The sequence below is a fragment of the Eurosta solidaginis genome, chromosome 4 (genome assembly GCF_040869045.1).
Source record: "Eurosta solidaginis isolate ZX-2024a chromosome 4, ASM4086904v1, whole genome shotgun sequence".
In the NCBI taxonomy this organism is placed as follows: Eukaryota; Metazoa; Arthropoda; class Insecta; order Diptera; family Tephritidae; genus Eurosta; species Eurosta solidaginis.
In genome coordinates, this window is record NC_090322.1 from 35,985,999 (window position 1) to 36,007,716 (window position 21,718).

The 21,718-nt window shown below is 40.8% G+C and overlaps 2 protein-coding genes across 4 annotated transcripts in view; one reads left to right on the forward strand and one right to left on the reverse strand.

Annotated features, from left to right (window-relative positions):
- Positions 1 to 21,353, forward strand: part of LOC137249608 (uncharacterized) — a 154,302-nt gene extending 132,949 nt beyond the window's left edge. Inside the window, exons 3-6 of one of the 3 annotated variants that reach the window (XR_010952455.1) lie at positions 13,803 to 13,903; positions 20,666 to 20,838; positions 20,891 to 21,062; positions 21,167 to 21,353. Coding sequence is in view for 1 of the 3 variants with exons in the window: in XM_067781255.1 (XP_067637356.1) it covers positions 19,173 to 20,285 (1,113 nt within the window). In the remaining 2 variants the exon portion in view is untranslated. Of the gene's footprint in view, positions 1 to 13,802; positions 13,904 to 15,359; positions 20,839 to 20,890; positions 21,063 to 21,166 lie in introns of those variants that run through there. The other 2 variants (XR_010952456.1, XM_067781255.1) reach the window with 2 other exon arrangements.
- On the reverse strand, positions 3,661 to 5,657 carry LOC137248462 (putative gustatory receptor 39b). Its single transcript, XM_067779391.1, has 2 exons — positions 5,546 to 5,657; positions 3,661 to 4,487 (listed from the first exon to the last, which is right to left on the reverse strand). The coding sequence occupies exons 1-2, from the start codon at positions 5,655 to 5,657 to the stop codon at positions 3,661 to 3,663; spliced, it is 939 nt and encodes a 312-aa protein (XP_067635492.1).
- Positions 21,354 to 21,718: the final 365 nt, after the last annotated feature.

Genomic DNA, 21,718 nt, shown 5'->3' on the forward strand with positions numbered 1-21,718 from the left:
CAATATTACAAACTCAATGGGTCAAATAAGTCGAGGGCTTACAAAATGAGCAGTGAAACCACCCTTACCCTGGTTTTCGGGATCCCGTCGAAGTTATTCCGGGATCATTTGGGATCCTTTCAGCATCATTTCTCGATGGTTTTCGGGATCCGTCCGGAATCCCGTCGGGGTCATTTCGGGACTTTTACTCGATTAATACGGCATCATTTGCGAACCTTTTGCCATCATTTCTAGATATTTATCGTGATCCGCCCGGGATCCCGTGGGGGTCATTTCGGGAATTTTTTGCGATCACATGGGGTCCCTTCCGGCATCATTTCTGGATGGTTTTCCGGGATAACTTGGGGTCCCTTCCGGATCATTTCTGGATGGTTCTCGGGATTCGTCCGGGATCCCGTCGGGGTAATTTCAGGACTCTTTCGGGATCACTTGGGGTCCCTTCCGGATCATTTCTGGATGGTTTTCGGGATTCGTCCGGGATCCCGTCGGGTCATTTCGGGACTTTTTCGGGAACATTTGGGGTATTTTTTGCCATCATTTCTAGATGGTTTTCGGGATGCGTCCGGGATCCCTTCGGGGTCATTTCGAGACTTTTTCGGTACTAATTCGGGATAATTTGGAGACCCTTTCGGCATCATTTCTGGATGGTTTTCGGGATCCTTTTGGGATCCCAGCAGGGCAATTTCGGGACTATTAGGGGATCATTTGGGGACCTTTCCGGCATCTTTTCTGGATAGTTTTCGGTATCCGTTCGGGAACCCGTCGGTGTAATTTCGGGATCATTTGGGGTACCCTCCGGCATCATTTCTAGATAGTTTTCGGGATACCATCGGGGTCACTTTGGGACTTTTTCTCTACTGATACGGGCTCATTTGAGGACCCTTTCGGCATCATTTCTGGATAGTTTTCGGGATCCGTCCGGGTTCCCGTCAAGGTCATTTCGGAACTATTAGGGGATCATTTAAGGACCTTTCCGGCATCATTTCTGATGGTTTTCCGGATCCGTCAGGAATCCCGTCGGGGCCATTCCTGGACTTTTTCGGGACTAATACGGGATCATTTGGGGAGCCTTTCGGTATCACTTCTGGATGGTTTTCGGGATCCGTTTGGGAACCCGTCGTGGCATTTCGGTACTTTTTCGGGACTAATACGGGATCGTTTAGCGACCCTTCCGGCATCATTTCTGGATGGATTTCGGGATCTGTATGGGAACCCATTAGGGTAATTTAGTGACTTTTTCGGGACTATTTCGGGATCATTTGGGGACCCTTTAGGGGTCATTTCGTTACTTTGTTTTATTATTACGGGATCATATGGGGACCCTCTCGACATCATTTCTGGATGGGTTTCAGGATCCGTCTGGGATCCCATCAGGGTTATTTCGCCACTTTTCGGGAATATTTCGGGATCATTTTGGGACCATTTCGGGATAATTTCTGGATGGGTTTCGGGATCCGTCCGGGATCCCGTCGGATATTTTTCGGGATTTTTTCTGGACTATTTTGGGATAATTTGCGGCCCCTTTAGAGATCAATTCTGGATGGCTTTCGGGATGCGTCCGGGATCCCGTCAGTGTCATTTCGGGACTTTTTCGGGACTATTTCGGAATCATTTTGGGACCCCTCCTTGATAATTTCTGCATGATTTTCGGTATCTGTTCGGGATCCCGTCGGAGTTATTTCGGGATAATTTGGGGACCCTGTAGGGGTCATTTCGTGACTTTTTCTGTATTATTTCGGGATAAATTGGGGACCCTCTCGGCATCGTTTCTGGATGGGTTTCGGAATCCGTCCGGGATCACGTCAGGGTAATTTCGGGACTTTTTCGGGACTATTTCGGAATCATTTTCCGACCCTTCAGAGATGAATTCTGGATGGTTTTCGGGATCCTTCCGGGATCCCGTCAGTGTCATTTCGGGAATTTTTCGGGACTATTTCGGAATCATTTTGGGACCCCTCCTTGATAATTTCTGCATGATTTTCGGGATCTGTCCGGGATCCCGTCGGAGTTATTTCGGGACTTTTTTGGGACTATTTTGGGACCATTTCGGGATAATTTCTGAATGATTTTCGGGATTCGTCCGGGATACCGTCGAAATTATTTCTGGACTTTTCCGGGATCATTTGGGTATCCCTCCAGATTCATGGATGGTTTTCGTGATCCCGTCAGGGTCAAATGGGGACTTTTCGGGACTATTTCGAGATCATTTGGAGATTCTTCCGGCATTATTTCGGGATGTTTTTCGGCATCCATAGGGAATCCCGTCAGCGTACTTTCGGAACTTTTTCAGGGCTATATCGGGTTCCGTCAAAAACATTTGGGGACTTTTTTGGGAGTATTTCGGGATCATTTCAGGATAGATACTTCAGGGATAATTTCTGGATGATTTTCGGAATCCCTGCAGGATCCCGTCAGGATCATTTTGGGACCCCTCCGGAATAATTTCTGGGTCATTTTCGGGATCTGGCCGGGATCCCGTCGGAGTTATTTCGGGACTTTTTCGGGAGTTTTTTCTGGATTATTCCGGGATCATTTTGGGACGCTTTCGGGATAATTTCTGTATGATTTTCGTGATCTGTCCGGGATTCCGTCGGAGTTTTTTCGGGACTTTTTCCGGACTATTTCGGAATCATTTGCGGACCCTTCAGAGATCAATTCTGGTCTTAGGGACTATTTCAGGATCATTTATGGATGGTTTTCGGGATCCCGTCGGGGTCATTTCGGGAGTTTTTCGGAGCTAATACGGGATCATTTGGGGACCCTTCCCGTATCACTTCTGGATGGATTTCGGGATCTACACGGGAACCCATCAGGGTAGTTTCGAGACTTTCGGGACTAATTCGGGATCATTTGGGGACCCTTTAGGGGTCATTCCATGAAATTTTCTGTATTATTTCGGTATCGTTTGGGGACCCTTCCGGCATCAATTCTTGATCGTTTGCCGGATCCATCAGGGTCATTTCGGGACCATGTTGGGATCATTTGGGGACCCTCCCGAGGTCATTTCTGGATCGGTCCAAGATGCCGTAGGAGTCATTTTGAGATTTTTTTGTTACTTTTACGGTATAGTTTTGGAACCCTTCAGGGATTACATCTGGATCCGTGCGGTATCCCTTCGGGGTCATTTTCGGACTATTTCGGGATCATTTTGGGATCCTTCCGGAATCATTTCCTTGTGGTTTTCGCGATCCGTCGTGGATCCCTCGGGGTCATTTCGGATCGTTTTCCGAGCTTTTTCTGGTCGGGATAATTTAGGAATCCTTCCTGGATGGTTTTTGAGATCCGTCCGGGAGCCCGTCAGGGTAATTTCGGAACTTTTTCGGGATTATTTCGGGATCCCTTCAGGGATCATTTCTGTGTTGTTCTCTGGATAAGTCTATAATCGTGTCGTTGTCATTTCGGGTTTTATTAGGACTATTTCGGGAACTTTTGGAGACCCTTCCGCGGCGTTTCTGGATGCTTTTCGGGATCCGTCCGCGATAGCGTCGAGGTAATTTCGTGGCTTTTCTGGATAATTTCGGGATCATTTGGGGATCCTATCAGGTTATCAGCTCATTTAGTTCTTTTTTTACTCAATTACAAAAATAAAATGCATTAGACAGAAACAAATTTTTAAGCAGATAACTTGATAAGCAGGCTAACGTGAATAGCCCATATATTTCATTTTCTCTTTGCGGACGGGCCGCGGGTAAAAGCTAGTAAATAACATAAATGTAAAATTATAATGATGAGTGGTGCTATCACAGCTACTCCTGCAATATTATAATAACGTCGTCTCACATAACCATCGAACGACAAGAGAGTGCAATATAAATTTGCGCTCGTATCAAATAAGTAAGAAGTAACTGTGCAAAATAGCGACCAACCAGCAAAGCTATTCAATAAAACGAAAGCACGATGTAGCAGCGCATAAATCTCTTTCACAGCAAACAAACATTCGAGAGAATCCAACCTTTCATAGTTCACATCCAACATACGCTGTTGCGGCGCCCTACGATATACTTCAATTTGACGCATTTTCACGCATAAACACTCGAGATAGTGACGCAAAATACGTACATAAATAAGCACTTGAACGATGCGTATACGCAGAGTAAGAATAGACCAAAGCCCATGCCAAAAATAGCCTGTATAATTCAACCATACTGAGGTGATTACATAGAGTAAGTGCGGTATAATTGCAATGACAATGTGAGAAATTATATGAAAACGAAAACACTTTAACAGCGTCATCTGTTGTACGTTCAAATTTAAACGCAACTTCAAAGACACTTCAATTTCGTCGAGTAACGTTAGAAAGTTTTCATGTTCCGTTTGTTTGTGCATAGCTTCGTATATAATAATAAAATTCGTGCCAACTTGACATGTAAATATGATAGTGGATGCTATCCACGTAAGCATGAGTCCTGGTATAAGATTACGCCAGTGAAGTCCATGAATATAGATGGCGCAGAGAACGCAGATCAAAAGGTAGATATGAATTTTTGCTTGAAGAACTTAAAGATACAATTATCTGTGCTTCTAAACCAAGCATTGCCGTTTTGGTGCATTCGGAACTGGTCGCTACTGCCTGAGAAAGGTCTTAGTTGGTTTTTTACTTTTTTGTTTGTGTCTACGTAAACTCCAAAAAATATGCAATACTGTAACCCTATCCATCGTGTCGTTGATAAATGAAACTAATGGACTTATCACACTTTTCCTCGAGTTTTCATTGGAAAATGAAAATAATTTTTAAATTGGAAAATAAAATTTCTTGACAGACATATTGATGATTTGATGTTATCTTTAATGTGCGCGTTCTTCAGAGAGTGGGTGAGTTGGCTGCTGAGATCTCGAATTTAAAGAGCAGCTTCAGCAGTTTGCAGTCTAGAGTACAGGCAGCGGAAAGTGAATGCAGTCAGCTTCGATCTGATGTCAACTCATTAAAGGCTCAGTTGAATGAATGCCAAAACAATGCCGTGCTATCTGATGTGCTGGTAAGTGGAGTCCCCCAAGCACCAAACGAAGATATAGGCGAAGTCTTCACAAAAATATGTAACTCGGTTCAGTTGACCGCGCCTTCAATACGCTCTGCATTTCGCATTCAAAAGAGCAAGAACAAAAACGGTAGCTCTCCCATCATAATAAAACTGAATTCACCCACTGACCGCTCCTTGCTTTTAAGAGCAATTTCAAATTTTTGAAAATTAAATAAAAGATCTATGACTCTCAGTGATATTGGGCGCAACGAAAATGGAAAGATCTTTGTGCATGAGTGCCTAACTAAGAACAATCGCGAAACACTGCAGCATGGACTGCAACTAAAAAAACAGATAAAACTTACTTCTGTTTTCTCTATACATGGAGATGTATATGTGCGTACACGTCAACAAGGTGAAGCAGAGAAAATCAGTGACAAAGAGAGCGCTGATCGAATTGCTGTAAGCGAGCAATGAAAACAACAATGCATACTTATATTTGCAATGCAATGCTTTATGTGTTATTAATTTTTAGTTTATTTCCATTCTATATTGTTCTTGTCTTTTTTCTACTTTCCCCCTCTTACTGCTTTGTTGATCTCCTTTTGCTTCGTTGCTATGAGTTTGGTTAACTTGACCAATAATTGCACTGACAGTGGACATGTGCGATGCATTTTGAGTCAAATTTGTAAAATTCATAACAGATTAAATAAGTGTCACTTAAATGTGCGGAGTCTTACGACTCAGAAACTTGATTACCTTTCGTATTTATTTGCCGATCAAAATATATTGATTTAATTGGCCTTACGGAAAGCTGGTTCAGATCCAACGTTAATGATGATTCTTATTCTATAAATAAATATGTACTGCTGAGGAATGACAGAAAAGATAACATTCGTGGTGGTGGTGTTGCAATTTACTGCAAAGATGTTTTAAATCCAAAAGTGGTTTATCATTCACAGCATGCAAACGAGGTTGAATGTATTTTTGTTGAAATAGGCGATGCCAGTACAAATTGTTTTGTGGCATGTGTTTATAACCCAAAAGGTCTAACGATTTAACACGCCTTTTTCACAAAATAACAGAGTTTTCTTTAAATTATGACCACGTCATTATTTGTGGAGATTTTAACGTAGATCTGCTTAACTGTGATTCCCGTAGTAAAAGTATTATTAATAATTTTCAGGCGTGTGACTTAAAAATTATAAATAAATTTGCAACCCGTTTTGCTCCTAATAGTAAGCCTAGTTTGCTAGATTTAATGTGTGTTAACAATATAAATTATATCAATCATACTGACCAGCTTCCGATGGATGGTATCTCTGACCATGGAATGCTCTTCTTGTGCTATGATTTGAAATTTAATACAGCAGATCCCGAATCTGTTAACCTACAGAAATTTCAAAGGTGTTAATATGGAGCTTCTTAATAAAGAAGCCTCTTGTCTTGATTGGAGTGGTTGCTTGTCCATTTCAAATTTGGACGAGAAGGTAAAATATTTTAATAACCTGGTTTGGTACCTTTTTGATAGATTTGTTCCGCTAAAATCTTTTAAAATCCAGGGCCATAAAAAGCCCTGGTTCACACCGGAGGTTTTAAAACACATAAAAAAACGTGAGAGGGCTTACAGGGAATGGAAGGGATATCGCGATGATAAGCACTGGGAAGATTACCGCCTTCTGAGAAATCAAGTTACCCTTTTCATTCGGAATGCTAAAGTAGCATTCCTGAATATTAAATTTGATACAAATTTGCCAACGAGAATGCTCTGGAAAAATTTTCGATCTTTTGGAGTCTGTAAAAAGCATAACATTGAGTGCAGCCACGACCCAAATGTTATGAACTCGTATTTCTTGTGTGGTAATACAAACAGTATTGAAAAAAATAATGATGTGAATAAGAATGATATCGATGACAGAATCGCTGTAACCTGTGTAGACAGAAGACTGGATATAAGTGCCTTTGATTTTTCAGTGGTCACCGAAAGCGATGTGCTGGATGCTATTTTTGCTATAAAGTCTAATGCCGCGGGAATTTGACGGTATTAGCATACGATTAATAAAACTTATTCTACCTTACGGCACCGCTTCGCTAACACATATCTTTAATTTTTCAATTATGTCCAGTAGGTTTCCTAGTCAATGGAAAATTGCAAATATTATTCCGGTTCCTAAAACGAGGTCTCCGTGTTCTTACAAAGAATTTAGACCAATAAGTATGTTACCTGCCTTATCTATAGTGTTTGAGAAACTATTAGCATGCAAATAACTCACCATATATATAATAATAATTTGCTATCCGAAGTCCAGTCGGGATTTAGAAGGGGGCATATTAGTGCAACATCTATGCTTAAGATTCTTGAAGATATACGTCCGGCCTTTGACAATAATGAAATTACCGTGCTCGTGCTTTGGGATTTCTCAAGAGCTTTTGACATGGCTGATTTTGAAGTACTACTTCACAAACTTGAAACTAGTTTTAACTTCAGCCCATATGCCATAAAGTTAATGCAAAGCTACCTCTGTAACCGGTTTCAACAAGTAAAATGTGCTGATAAAGTCTCAAATTTAAATTCCATAAAATCTGGTGTTCCGCAAGGATCTATGCTAGGTCCAATACTCTTTACGCTTTTTATTAATGACATAGTCGCCTGTTGTCGCAATGCCTCCATTCATCTTTATGCCGATGATACTCAAATATACATGTCTCGTCCAATTGGTCTTTCCGAAGACCTATTTTTCAGGCTGAATGAAGAATCAACACGCATAACTACTATCTCTTACAAACTATCTCCTAATGCAACTAAATCAAAGGCAATAGCAATATCGATCGCATGCGCCTAAACTTATGCGAAAATTTATTAAAAAAAATGTGTAAACAATATTTTGCAAAACTTGTAATTTTTACCATTTTCTTGAACTTATCGCACAAATAACATAAATAACACATAAAAACATAACAAAACATAACATAAATTACAACGCCAATTGGTATGAACCACCAAATATCAGACAAAATATTACTACGATCATCAGCCTCATCCAAATTCTGTAACACACATACATACAAGGCAACGGAGAGATACTCATAAACACATGTAATCATCAGCCGAAGTAGTACTCACATATACACACGCATATGGCTATGCAGAATATTTGGAGAGGATTACACTCCTGAAACAATTGTTGGATGCATGCTACAAAGCAAGGTAAAATGGTCAGCGGCGTGCGATGTAATAGCGGAAATAATGAAGTGTCTACGAAGTCTTGAAAGGCTACGGCGCAGCAGCGAACATTGAACAGTCGAGTTGTGTGGGTGGATAACAAATTGCTAAGGTGGAGGGGATCGAGCTGAGCACGTATTGAATGCAAGGCCTCCGTACAATTAGCGGCGTGAGAATGATGAAATAAGAAAATACCGTAATATATGTAGGTAAATGTAATAGCAAACCAGGCGACGGATTGGAGACAAGGCCTCTTCAACCGTTCGAATACTGCCTCAGGTGAAGGAATAAAGCACGGATTGGAGACACGGCCTCTTCAACCGTGCGACCAAAAGCAGTCAACATACACGCAACGACAAACCTACGGATTGGAGACAAGGCCTCTCCAACCGTAGAAACAACGAGTATGAGGGTAAACGTCTCACATGTAGTCTCACATGTAATCAGAGTTTATACTCGGATTGGAGAGAAGACCTCTCCAACCGGTGGAAGTACGAGGAAAGCCCCGTTACGTATTGTGGAAAAAAAAAAAAAAATGAAATGAAAAACGGAAAAACCTATTGAAAAAAAAAAAAAAATTCAAAAAAAAAAAAAATTTCTATTTATACATATATAATTTATTTACACATATATACATATGTAAAAAACAAAACCCTACAATACAAGTAGTCGAACGCACAAGCATGCCACAAGCACTATATGCACAGTGTTTAAGGTAGGCTTGCAAATATTCGTAGAAGTGGTATGCGTCAAGCACATTCAGGTAGTAAGCAGGGCGTGTCAGTCCCAGCGTTAACCATACCGCGGCACTATCTAAGTACAGCAACGTGACCCCGACAGACGTAGAGCTTAGTGCTCAACCTACCTCCCGACGGAATACTTGACGGTAGTACCGGGGGGTAAATGGTACTCAGACGGTAGGAGGTTTAGTGCGGTTAAAGTCCCACACTGACTATGAGGCTTTTGATGCTTCCTCCTCGTAAAACAAAAAAAAAAAAAAATGGCTATGCGAGAGATTATACACTACAAATATACATGTACGTAGATGGCTGGTAAACAAGCATGAAGTTCACGAAATTACTAGACCTTAGTAGAAATAATCGAATGAAGCAACGGAGAGTATAAAAGCCGCAACAAGCTGAGTGGTCAGTAATCAGTTTTGATTTAAACACGCAATTGCTTGTGAAGTATAATTGTGAAGTACCACTATTGAAGAAATCTAAATAAAGACCAGTTTGCAATACTAAATAGTAGAGTGATTTATTCAACAGTTTAGCGATTCGAACGTTAGCAGAAGGTTTCAAATAAGCGGAATTTCCCTAAACTCGTTACAATACAATGTACAAATGACACTGTGGAGTATAAAAATATAGCAACTTTGTAGATAGTAGATTGGTGACATTCTCTTTGTTGCACTCACATATATACCGAAAAATATGCAGACACGCAACCAACTTCTCAATTGTTGTTCCATTTTGACAGCTGAAAGTTTGATGGTCCTCTGAAGTGTGAAATGAGAAAAACAAATTTATTAGCTTGTGGCATGTTTGGCTGTGATAATAATTAACTGTAACATTGTTCATATCTAGCGATAAGGAAATTAAAGTAATTTTCAACTGAGTGCGGATAATCTCTCACTGTCGTTTCTCAACAAATGCCGAGACTTATACTAGACTAATATGAACACTGAATCGCTCTTCCCTTTTGCCACATCCATTCATGAAGTTGATCACCAACATCGTCTACAATAAGATGTGCTTTTCGACTCGGTTATCGGATATTTTCTCCATGACATAGCCTATCGCAGAGATTTGTACATAGTAGATTTAGTATGCATGAAGCTGAACTGATAAGGTCCAATCAGTTTGCTGACTTTAGGGTTCGTTAAGCAGAGTTATTCCATGGTAGTTAGCGCGATCTGCGAAGTCGCTTTTCGAGGACCAACCACCTTTGGACTGCAAGATAGAGACATATGATCGTGTTTGAACAGCTCGGGGGCGTTTTAATTCCTTAGACGGGATATTGCCATTTTTACTTCGCCATAGTCGTTTGGCGGAACATATATTCCGTTCTCAGCGATTTTAATATTGGGTTAGTCCTTTTTCTCGCTATCTAACAAAGAGGAAAAGTACTCCCTTTAGCAAGCTCCTAGCACTCACCGATCGAATGCACCACGTGCTGCTACGCCCATATGCATGACCCATGACTGGGCATCATACCAGTTGTTTTTAAGGGGAAATCTATGGTCTGACAGGTTGAATATTACTCTTGTCGAAAAGGAATTCGAGCCGATGGGGTAATCATAATCCGACTGTTTCGGTGCAGCTTCTCGAGAGCATACTTCTCTTGCATCACTGCGTGTAATTTCTACGCTGCACAGATACGTACGCAAATCTTCGCTATTTCAAGGTAATGATGAGGTGTTCCGATTCGGCGACAGCCAGGTAGCTTTATATCCGTTTATGTTGAAACCTGATACTGCAGGTGACTTTACTGCGAGCCGCAGCGAAGTAAATCAGCCTTTGCCCGTTGGGATATATCTTAATTTTCTCACTGTAGGGCAAACAAAGCGTTGAAGTCGCAAAACATGATTTCAATACTCTGCCGGCTGCAGTCATTGTATGTATTTTCTTGTTTACCGTAGAAAAAGTATTCGCCTTTATGCGTACCGCGGCAAAACACTCGTTCAAAACCAATGCGACGTTTCTTTGCAACCAAAAACCCAAAAATTGTCTCTCAATTGTGTTTTTGTACATATGGCGTTTCAGCAGACTTCGGATGGTTCTTCTTGTAGCGATAAGAAGACTACCGTTTTTGTGGAATTTTCAGCGTGCAGGGTATGCCCACTATAGAAGGTCCTAATATCGACTTGTACCACTGTCCTGTGATAACCAGTAACGAGAGGGAGAGCCATTTATAAAGATGGAAACTTAGAGTATGAATAAGAATGACCATCCGATTGAAACAAAATGAGAATATCGCGGCTCTGAAAACAATAACGCAGCGGTAAATGATGAGTGGAGACTTGCTAAAATGGCATGCTTCAACTTTCATCGCAATATAGAATTATCTAGATCTAAAATTATTTAATTTAAATTGAAATGTGTATGATAATTAGATAAGGCCAAAGCTTGCAGAATTCTACAACACTGTCATAAACTAAATCCATTTCTTACCATAAAAACATGGTACAAATAATACGCTTTTGGCTCAGCTGTGCATATTCTTTGGTATTTATAACAAGTCTTGCGTGGGCGAGTACTCCGTCGAGCTTCAATCAACTTTCATACGAAGCCAAACTAAACAATGCTTGTTTCCTAGTGAGCGCGAACGCACCAACAATCTTCAACGTTTCTATATTTGTCTGTTAGCAATAGCCGTTTGCTATCTCTATTTGCATGGCTTATAGTGGCGTCACAGCTTACCAACACTTCTACTCACCTATGTAGCGACAATCAAAATCTTTAGCTTTCAAGTGCTTACAACCTTATTAATACTCATGGAGGCTACAAACAGACGCAAGCAGCATGCTCAATTCCTCCTAGTACTCGAAGAGATCGAAGTCGCTTTGAAATTGCGTCTACGTTTGGACGTGCGAAAATGCGAGCTTATAAAGACTTTAAACTACCTTATCATTTACTTTGTAACGCTTTCGCTGCTGGGACTCGCGCTTTTCATAATCACATCAATGTGGTTGAATTATATTGGTTTCTTTTGGAGTAGTCTTTGGGCCATCTTAACAATACGTTTACGCGTTATTCAATTGTGTTTGTATGTGCGTACATTGGAACACTATTTGGAGTGGCTGTGCGCAATATTGCCTCAAATTGTAGCCTATCATTTGGCGCCACAGCAGCAGCTATTGGATATTGATTACGGGCAATTGGGTTCGGTGGCGTATTTGCTGTGCATCAAAGAGATCTATGCGCTCATTAGTAAGGCATTCCATTTGCTAAATTACTTTTGTGGTTGGTCACTCTTTGGCATCTTTATCTTTTATATACTTGATATAATCTGTAATATAACTTAACAAGGGGGCAGACACACTTACTTGTAAGAATGTGCTGACACCACACTTCAACAAACACAAGCAAAGCCAACGATCCGATATCATATTGTCTAAGCAGACAAAATGCAATCCATGGGAACTGCAGCGTAAACGATATGATATGCGGACAAAATGCAAGCCGTGTGATTCGCCACACAAGCGAAAAATATTATTTTGGCCAACCGTGGGAAGTGCAGTGTCAGCAATTATGAAATCACTTAGATTAATGTAGAAGCTTAGAGCTTAGGTTAAGTGAATGATAGAGTCAGTCTGTTTTTGACATTGAACGTAAATAAATGGTAAATATTGTTAAGCGGAAAAACCTATTTTTATTTGGATCTTTTAGGTTGCAATGGGGCTGCGGGGCGGCCCCCAACTTTAACTTTTTGGAGCCCTAGTCCTTGGGCTCCTTAACTGGCGCCCGAGCAGGGACCCACTGGCAAGTGGGTCCTTCAAAAAGGACCTCCTTAAATGTGAAGTCCATAGTGATTAGTGACAAAGTGATAGTGATAGTGGAGTGCTAAGAAAAAAAAATAATAGAAATTTTACCGATAAAGGAATAAAAAAATATAGAGAGGCAAGACCTCAGCTTAGATAATTTAAGGCTTGTACAGCCAATAACGAAAATACCAAAACCGAGATTCACCTTCGAGGGGACCCTCCGGTTATAACGATAGCTTAACTCTGCGATTCCCTTCGGGACCCTCCAGGGTATAAAAGCTCCTCTCCCCAGGAGAGGTAAAACGAATAATAAAAAAAACAAGTGAATAACAAAAAGTTGAGTGAAAAGTGATGCTACACGCAGTAAGTTACTACGTCCAATCCTAAAAGCCCTCAGAGGGCTATACAGGAATAATATTAAAAGAAGCGAGCCTGTGACCCCTAAGATCCTCTGGCGCGCGAATAAAATTCAACACGAAAATTGAAACATTTTATAAGTGAATTATCCTACGGCCCCACTATTGCTATTCCAAGTGCACGTATAATCACACAGGCTGGGTGAGTCCGTATACCTATACTTCTAGGACGGACCTCACCATACCAAAGGCCGAAAAATGGTTAACGACTCCTGTGACCGTGTCATGTACACAAAATTTTTTTTTTTGCAATATGCAACTTGCCGCTCCCTTCAGGATACGGCAAAAATTTCCTTCTGAAAAAGTTAACCCGAGCGTACACATAAGAACACACTTGGGCCGGCTTTAAAAGTTAACCCGAGCGTACACATAAGAACACACTTGGGCCGGCTTATCCTTTTGTGAAGTTTCCAGGGTACACATCAGCGCACACTGGAAACGGTCACTCGTTACTTGCGATACTTTCAGCGTACCCATAAGAACACGCTAAAGATTCGCAATATGTCCAGGGCGTTGTGGAGCAACTGTGCCTTAGTAGGTTGCCTTCAATCTGATTGTCGACGACTAAAAAGGAGTGACACAGCCTCCCCTGACCAAAACCATAATTAGTTAAAGACTAATGTACTGTGAAACGCCAACTTGGTACATGTCGCCGTTGCCATAAGAACGCGGTAAAAGTTTCACAAATGTAACTAAAGTCCTCTTTTTCTTTGCAGGAAACTGTCAAAGTGTAAGGACAACCTTAAAACTAAAACAAAAAAAAAAAATAAATCGTCTGTGCTATAAGGACTATCCCGTCAGGTGATCGCGAACGCCAGTAAGTAACACAAAAAAAAAAAATAATAAAAAACAATTTTTAAAGAGCCACCGTGTGCCAAATTAAAATTTAAAAATATATTTTTTAATCTCAAACTAAAATTTTTTTTTTATCTGAAATGGACGCTTTAGCCACGAAAGTTAATGAACTTAATGGGGGCATTAATGCTCTGCTCGAGCAGATTAGGCGGCTTGAGACACGCCTTGGGGGTATAGAAAGCAACGGTGTTGCTCTAAACTCTAGGCTAGGGGAAATTGAATGCAATAACGCGAGTTTAGAACAAAATCTTGCCAGAATCGATGAGCGATTGGGAAGAGTAGAACAGGGTGGCGTAAGAACGCAGCCACAGGGGGTATTGGCAGCGGTGCGAACACCACTGTCGGAGCAAGACCTAAAGGATATTGGCAGACTCCCCGACTGCGTGAAGGAGCTGCAAGTTTTTGAAGGCAGCCCTTCTCAATACATCTCTTGGGTTCACAGCGTTGAAGGAATTCTGTCGGACTACGATATCGTCAAGGAAAGGCCCCTGTATCGTGCCATCCTGCAACATATTAGGCAGAAAATCCGTGGCTTTGCCGATGCAGCACTGGTAGCGTATAATGTTTTCGATAGCGATTGGGTAGAAATAAAAAGGGTATTATCACTGCATTACGCAGACAAAAGGGACATTAGGACTTTAGAGCACCAACTGAATCAGCTAGCTCAGAGAGGTTCAAAATTAGATGATTTCTACGCAACGGTCAATCATCAGTTGTCTCTAATAGTGAACAAAATCAAGTGCGATGACTATAGCCAGGAAACCGTGTCGGTCCTTGTGGAAACGTACCGTAACAGGGCACTCGATGTTTTCATATGGGGCCTCAGTCCAGAATTGTCACGTATGCTTATAGTGCAGAAGCCAAAAACACTGCCAGAAGCTTACACGGCCTGCCTTGACATCCAGAACCTAACGTTAAGGAACACAATAGTCCATGCAAACACTCCAAATAGAGTAGTTGTCCCCACCAATACCGTGTCACAAGTTACTCAGAGACCACCGTTACCTCCTCGATCACGGTCTACATACAACTGGACGAATCGGAACAATACTCAAGGGAATGGCCGGTCATCCTACAACAGATACCAAGGCAATCAAGGGACGAACACCGCACCTCCTGCTAGACCCGCAGCCCCAAGACCTGCGGAAAGAATGGATGTCGACGACAGTGTTCAAACCAGACAGGTGAACTACATGAACCGACCGACGAATTACAACGCCTTCAAAAGGGGACCTGCATCATCGATCGAAAAGTTACCCATATCCTGCAAACATGAGGGAAGAGGTAGAAAAACAAATTACTGAGTTGTTTGAAGAAGGAATTATACGACCATCCAAAAGCCCGTACAATTCTCCTATTTGGGTAGTTCCGAAAAAACCCAAACCCTCTGGTGAAAAGCAGTATAGAATGGTAGTGGACTTCAAACGTCTGAATGCAGTCAGCGTGCCAGACGCCTATCCTATCCCAGATATTAATGCAACGCTGGCCAGTTTAGGGAACGCAAAATATTTCACAACTATAGATCTGACCTCAGGCTTTCACCAAATCACAATGAAAGAAACAGATATACCCAAAACAGCGTTCTCAACAATGAATGGAAAGTACGAATTTCTGAGATTACCTTTTGGGTTAAAAAACGCTCCGGCTATATTCCAGCGAATGATTGATGACGTTCTTAAAGAGTATATAGGGAGGATATGCTACGTGTATGTCGACGACATTATTGTCTTTGGAAAAAGTACCGACGAACATTTAGTAAATTTAGAGATAGTGTTTAAACGGCTTGCGGATGCTAATTTGAGAGTGAATTTGGAAAAAACTAAGTTTATGAGAACGGAAGTAGAATTTCTGGGATATGTAATAACATCCGACGGGATGAAGGCAGATCCTTCAAAGGTCCAAGCTATAGAGAACCTCTCACCCCCAGAAACGCTTAAGGAACTAAAAAGCTTTTTGGGAATGACGTCGTATTACCGAAAGTTCATTCGAGATTACGCTAAGGTTGCTAAACCCTTGACCAATCTCACACGCGGTGAGAATTCGCAGGTCAAGGCAAACCAATCTAGAAGAGTGCGTATCAAAATGAATTCCGAGGCCCTTCAGGCCTTCGATACTCTAAAAAAACTACTCGTTTCCTCAGATATTCTCGCATTTCCAGATTTCGAAAAACCGTTCAACCTTACCACCGACGCCTCAAACTATGCCATTGGTGGGGTGCTATCCCAAGGAGAAACAGGGAAAGATCGACCCATCGCCTACATCTCAAGATCTTTAAGCAGAACAGAGGAAAACTATGCCACAAACGAGAAGGAAATGTTGGCTATAGTTTGGGCTCTAGACAACTTGAGATCCTACCTCTATGGGGCGAAAGAAGTTAGAATTTTCACTGACCACCAGCCTCTCACTTTTGCGTTAGGAAGTCGAAACTATAACGCCAAGTTGAAGCGGTGGAAGGCTAGATTGATTTACACTCCTGGTAAATCGAATGTCGTGGCGGATGCTCTCTCCAGAATTCCATGCCAGGCAAACCATTTGACAGCACCATCGGAACCCAACGATGCACCAACAGAAGCTAGAAGTGACGAGGGGACAGCTCACAGTGCTGAACAGGATTCTTCGGACCTTATTCCACACGTTGAAGCCCCTTTGAACGTTTTCCGAAACCAAATAATTTTTACGGAGGGGAATGCAATGACTTGTGTTGAAAACCCACATCCAGGATTCACTCGTCATTATGTGAGACTAGATGTAATTGAAAAGTCCAGCTTAATCGAAGCCTTGAAGGAACGCCTAAACCCGGCACTCATAAATGGAATAAAGATTCCAGAAAGTTACTTACAACTCCTACAAGAAGTATATATAGAAAATTTCCTTTTATACAAAATTAGGATAACTCAGAGGGTGGTCGAGGATGTGGCCAACGAGGATAGGATTTGCGGTATAATAGAGACAGAACATAGGAGGGCCCATAGAAACTCAAAAGAAAATAGGGAACAAATCTTGGAAAAGTATTATTTTCCCAAAATGGCTAGTAGGATAAAAAATTTCACTTCTAACTGTGAAACCTGCCTTGCTAACAAGTATGATAGGCATCCGGCAGTACCACCGATAAAAGAGACCCCAGTGCCGAAATATCCATGCGAAATAGTGCATGTGGACATTTTTGAAATTCAAGGGGAGAAATTTTTATCTTGCATAGACACATTTTCAAAATTTGCCAAGCTTTTTCACATTAAAAATAAAGCATCCGTCACTCTCCGCGCTAAGCTAGCCAAAGTAATACACTATTTCACAACTCCTAAAATGATAGTCACCGACAATGAGAGGGGATTTATGACTCCATTGGTATGTAACTACATAAGAGGTTTGGGAATCGAACTATATCAGACTCCAATTCAAAGAAGTGAAGTAAACGGCCAGATCGAAAAATTCCACTCTACCATTATTGAGATTTATCGGTGCCTCCGGAAAGAAATTAATAACGCTAGACCAAAGGAATTGGTGTATATTGCTGTCGATCGTTACAACACAACAATACACTCTGTAACAAAGAGGAAGCCTAGCGACATATTTTTCAACAGAACCGAAAGAATTAACTACCAAGGCCTAACCAACTTCAAAAGTAGGGTCCACAAGGAGATCAGGGAACAAATCAAGAGAAACCAGGAGTTAAGAAATCTCCGATTGAATAAAAAAAGGAAACGAGCTAAGGAATTTAGGCCAGGAGATGAGATTTACGTCAGGGATAAACAGATAAAATCAAAACAAAAGGCACTTTACAAAAAAGAAACGGTTGGTAAAGACAATACAGTGTCATTGCTCACAGACACTGGCAAAAGGATTCATAAAGCGCAGATAAAAAATACGCCAACATAAAAAAAAAAAAAAGATAAAAAGGTCACCACGGGAAGTCAACAACAAAAAGATGTCCCAATAAGGGCCCAAAGATTTGAAATTCTATAGCACAGACGACACGAAAAAGGCGTCAATTTCAAGATCAAAGATCTTTTCTATAACAAACCACATAAGCGATTAAAGAGGCAACATAAAATATTGCAAAAAACAAAAGAAAAAAAAAAAAACAAAAAATACAAAAAAAACAGAGGAAAAGATTTTTCGTTTAAAAAATTTTTAATGAAGCAATATCTGCCCACAAAAATATTAATTACACGCTTAATAAAAGAGGCAAAATAAAAAATAAATTTTTTTCTTAAGAAGAAATCTGCCCACAACAAAAAACTAATTATGCGCTTACTAAAAAGGCAAATTAGACAAATAGAAAAAATAGAAAAAATTAAAAAAAAAAAAAAAACATAAAAAACTTTAAAGAAGGGGGTAAAGAGGAAACATTTCAATAATTCTTAGAAATATTATCCTCTTTCCTCAGCTTCTTTACCACGAGTTTTTGTAAGGCGGCAGGATCCAAGGGTAGTAGCCTTTAACGCTACCTTTCAAACAAAAGTAAAGAATTACAAACTACCTCCCTTTCATATCCATGCTCTCGGATCCTGTGGACCTTCCAAGTACCACGATGGGTAGCCGAGGACGGTGGTAGGATATAGGAATACATTTAAACGCAACAAAAAACACATAAATAAAATAATAAAATTCAAAAAAGCACACAAAAAATTTAATTTTTTTTAACTCTTCCCTTAGTGTGGAAAGATTTTTTTTATTATACAATAGAATGTTCTTTAAATAATAATAATAAAAGGAAAAAATACAAAAGAAAACAAGATTTACATTATGTAACCATTTATTATTAGTTCACCGTCCCTGGGATAAATAATAAAAGTGCCTAAAAACAAAAAATGGTCAATACTAATCTTACCAACACTAATGAGTTTTTTTTCTCTCCATAATGGAATACAGTTTATTTTTAATATCTGGCGTGTACGGCCTCAACATCTACAATTATGGCTCCCCACTAGTAACTATTGAGCACGGGCGTGGTTGGATCCTGAACGGACACTTCAGTTTAGTCCATGTGGTCGACCTAAACTACTTCAACACGGCTTTGGTCAAATTGATGGAGTCAACAGAGCACGATATTACAAGCAGGGCTGTGCGGACTGTGCTACAATTTCCACCTAAATCAAACTAAGCTGCGTCTCGACGAACTACAAATAAGCAAATCACGAAGGGTACGTTCCATTGACTGGATTGGTTCAGCATGGAAGTGGATAGCTGGGTCTCCAGATGCAGCGGATTGGGACTATATTCTTCGAAGCATGAATGACGTGATAATAAACAACAATCACCAGTACCGGGTCAACGAAAAACTATTCAACGGTACCCGCGAGGCAATCGAGAAAGCAAACGAAGCGATGCTCCACATTAACGCTATAAGCAAAAACATTAGCGAGGAGAATATCGAACTACTTGACCTAAGCAAAGTCCTTATCTTGAAGGAACAGGTGTCAGAAGTCGTCCAAGCGTGCCAAATAGCGAAATCTGGCGTAATCAACACAAATCTTCTTGATCAAGACGAGATTGGAAGGCTCATAATGGAGGAAGATTCCCTACCATATCAGAACACCATTGAAGCCATAGAGTACGGTTCGGCCTCCGTGTATTCAAACGGTAGCACACTTTTGTACGTACTCTCAATGCCAAAGGTAAAACCAGATGGCTACCGACTCCTAATAACACGGGCCGCTGTTATAAAAGGACAACACGTTGACCTCAGCTATAAAAAAATGCTAATAAACGAAGTTGAAACGTTCGGGGTGACCGAGGATTGCCCTTCGATCAGCAACACAACAATTTGCTCTCCCAAATCCCTGACTAAACTACGGGAAAACGGGTGCCTAGCTAGGCTAGTTAAAGGTGGCGATGCCAAATGCCGCTTTGAACCAGACAACACCAAAACCGTCGAGATGATCACAGACTCAACAATATTTGTTACAAACTTTGAAGGCCTATTACAAGGGAAGAACTACTCCACAACCCTAAATGGAACGTACGTCATTATTTTGAACAACGAAACAGTCACGGTGGGAAATCAAACATTCACCAGCAGATCAGTACGCACAGCGCAGGCCCTGCCACCGCCCTTGGTAAACATCACGAGCGAAGGACTAAAATTGAACCTTAACTACATTCACGGCCTGAGCATGGAAAATATTAATCAGCTTAAACAACTTGGCAACAATTTTCACTTTTCGCTAATTTTTGACGCACTTGCCTTGGCCGTTCTAGCAGCCGTATGCTACATTATCTGGAGAAAACTCACTACTACAATCAACTTTCCTAGACTAAATCAGACCACAGATCAGGACCAGCCAAGCCATGCAAAGGATACTTCTGAAAAAGGAGCTCATCTGCGGGACGCAGATGTTTAAAGGGGGGGTACTTAACAAGGGGGCAGACACACTTACTTGTAAGAATGTGCTGACACCACACTTCAACAAACACAAGCAAAGCCAACGATCCGATATGATATTGTGTAAGCAGACAAAATGCAATCCATGGGAACTGCAGCGTAAGCGATATGATATGCGGACAAAATGCAAGCCGTGTGATTCGCCACACAAGCGAAAAATATTATTTTGGCCAACCGTGGGAAGTGCAGTGTCAGCAATTATGAAATCACTTAGATTAATGTAGAAGCTTAGAGCTTAGGTTAAGTGAATGATAGAGTCAGTCTGTTTTTGACATTGAACGTAAATAAATGGTAAATATTGTTAAGCGGAAAAACCTATTTTTATTTGGATCTTTTCAGGTTGCAATGGGGCTGCGGGGCGGCCCCCAACTTTAACTTTTTGGAGCCCTAGTCCTTGGGCTCCTTAACTTATATATTGGATACTATTGAGTTTGGATGGCTACCCAAATCGACAATATTATTATATAGCCGGACCCTTGGTGATGTTGCCGATTTTGTTGTGCAAGGAGTTGGTAAGCTCTTTAGCTTTGATTTGAATGCTTTCGTAAAATAATTTACTTTTAGGATATCACAGTACAGCATCTTGTGAGCAGCATTAAAGTGCTGAGTTCTACTAAATCTATGGCGCAATATCGCCTTGTATTACAACAATTTTCAGCACAACTAAAGATGCAACAAAATGTTTTAACAGCGCAAAATTTTTTTGTTTTAGAAATGCCGCTATTGTTGACAATAAGTAAGCCAGACCGTCAGTCTGCTGAGACTTAGCATCCGTCATAAGCATTGTTTGCGTTAGCAGTAAACCTTTTCGATAATAGAAATATTTTATTATCATTCCAGATTTTCACAATGGCCGCTACAAATTTGGTAATACTTGATAAATTTTTAAAATTGGAGCTGCAGTTGTATGATTTTAACAAAGTTCCCTGAGTGTTTTTAGTATGTGTAAATCATGAAACAAAATAAAAGAGTAGTTTAGCGAATTCTGGGGAATTCCGATTATTTATACACCTTCTGCGAACATTCGAATCGCTAAACTGTTGAATAAATCACTCTAATATTCAATATTGCTAAATTGTCTTTATTTGGACTATGTAGCTAATACCAAAAGTAGGTTAGGTAGAGCCACGAGGGCTTGTCGAAAAACCGTGCGCGCAGAAATCTGAGTCTTCTCGTTTGCAGTCCTGAAAATCGGCAGAGAAACTGTTGAACCGACTCCCCTTCCTCCTCATCCTGGCAGCTTCTGCAGAGGGAGCTTGTTGATATACGCCGCCGTCGGAGCATTGGTGCAATAGCGGAATGAAATGTGATAACATCCATAAGTACTCTCACTGTAGATTTGTTTAGTTTTCCTTTACTATGAAAACAAGGACACAAAACCCTTAAGGCCTC

What these genes read in the sequence shown, in the direction of transcription:
- LOC137248462 (XM_067779391.1), bottom strand. Translation starts at nt 5,657, where the DNA reads ATGAATTTTACAAATTTGACTCAAAATGCATCGCACATGTCCACTGTC. An exon ending in AAAAGGAGATCAACAAAGCA is followed by an intron (nt 4,488 to 5,545) that starts GTAAGAGGGGGA and finishes AAGTTCTTCAAG; the next exon opens with CAAAAATTCATATCTACCTT.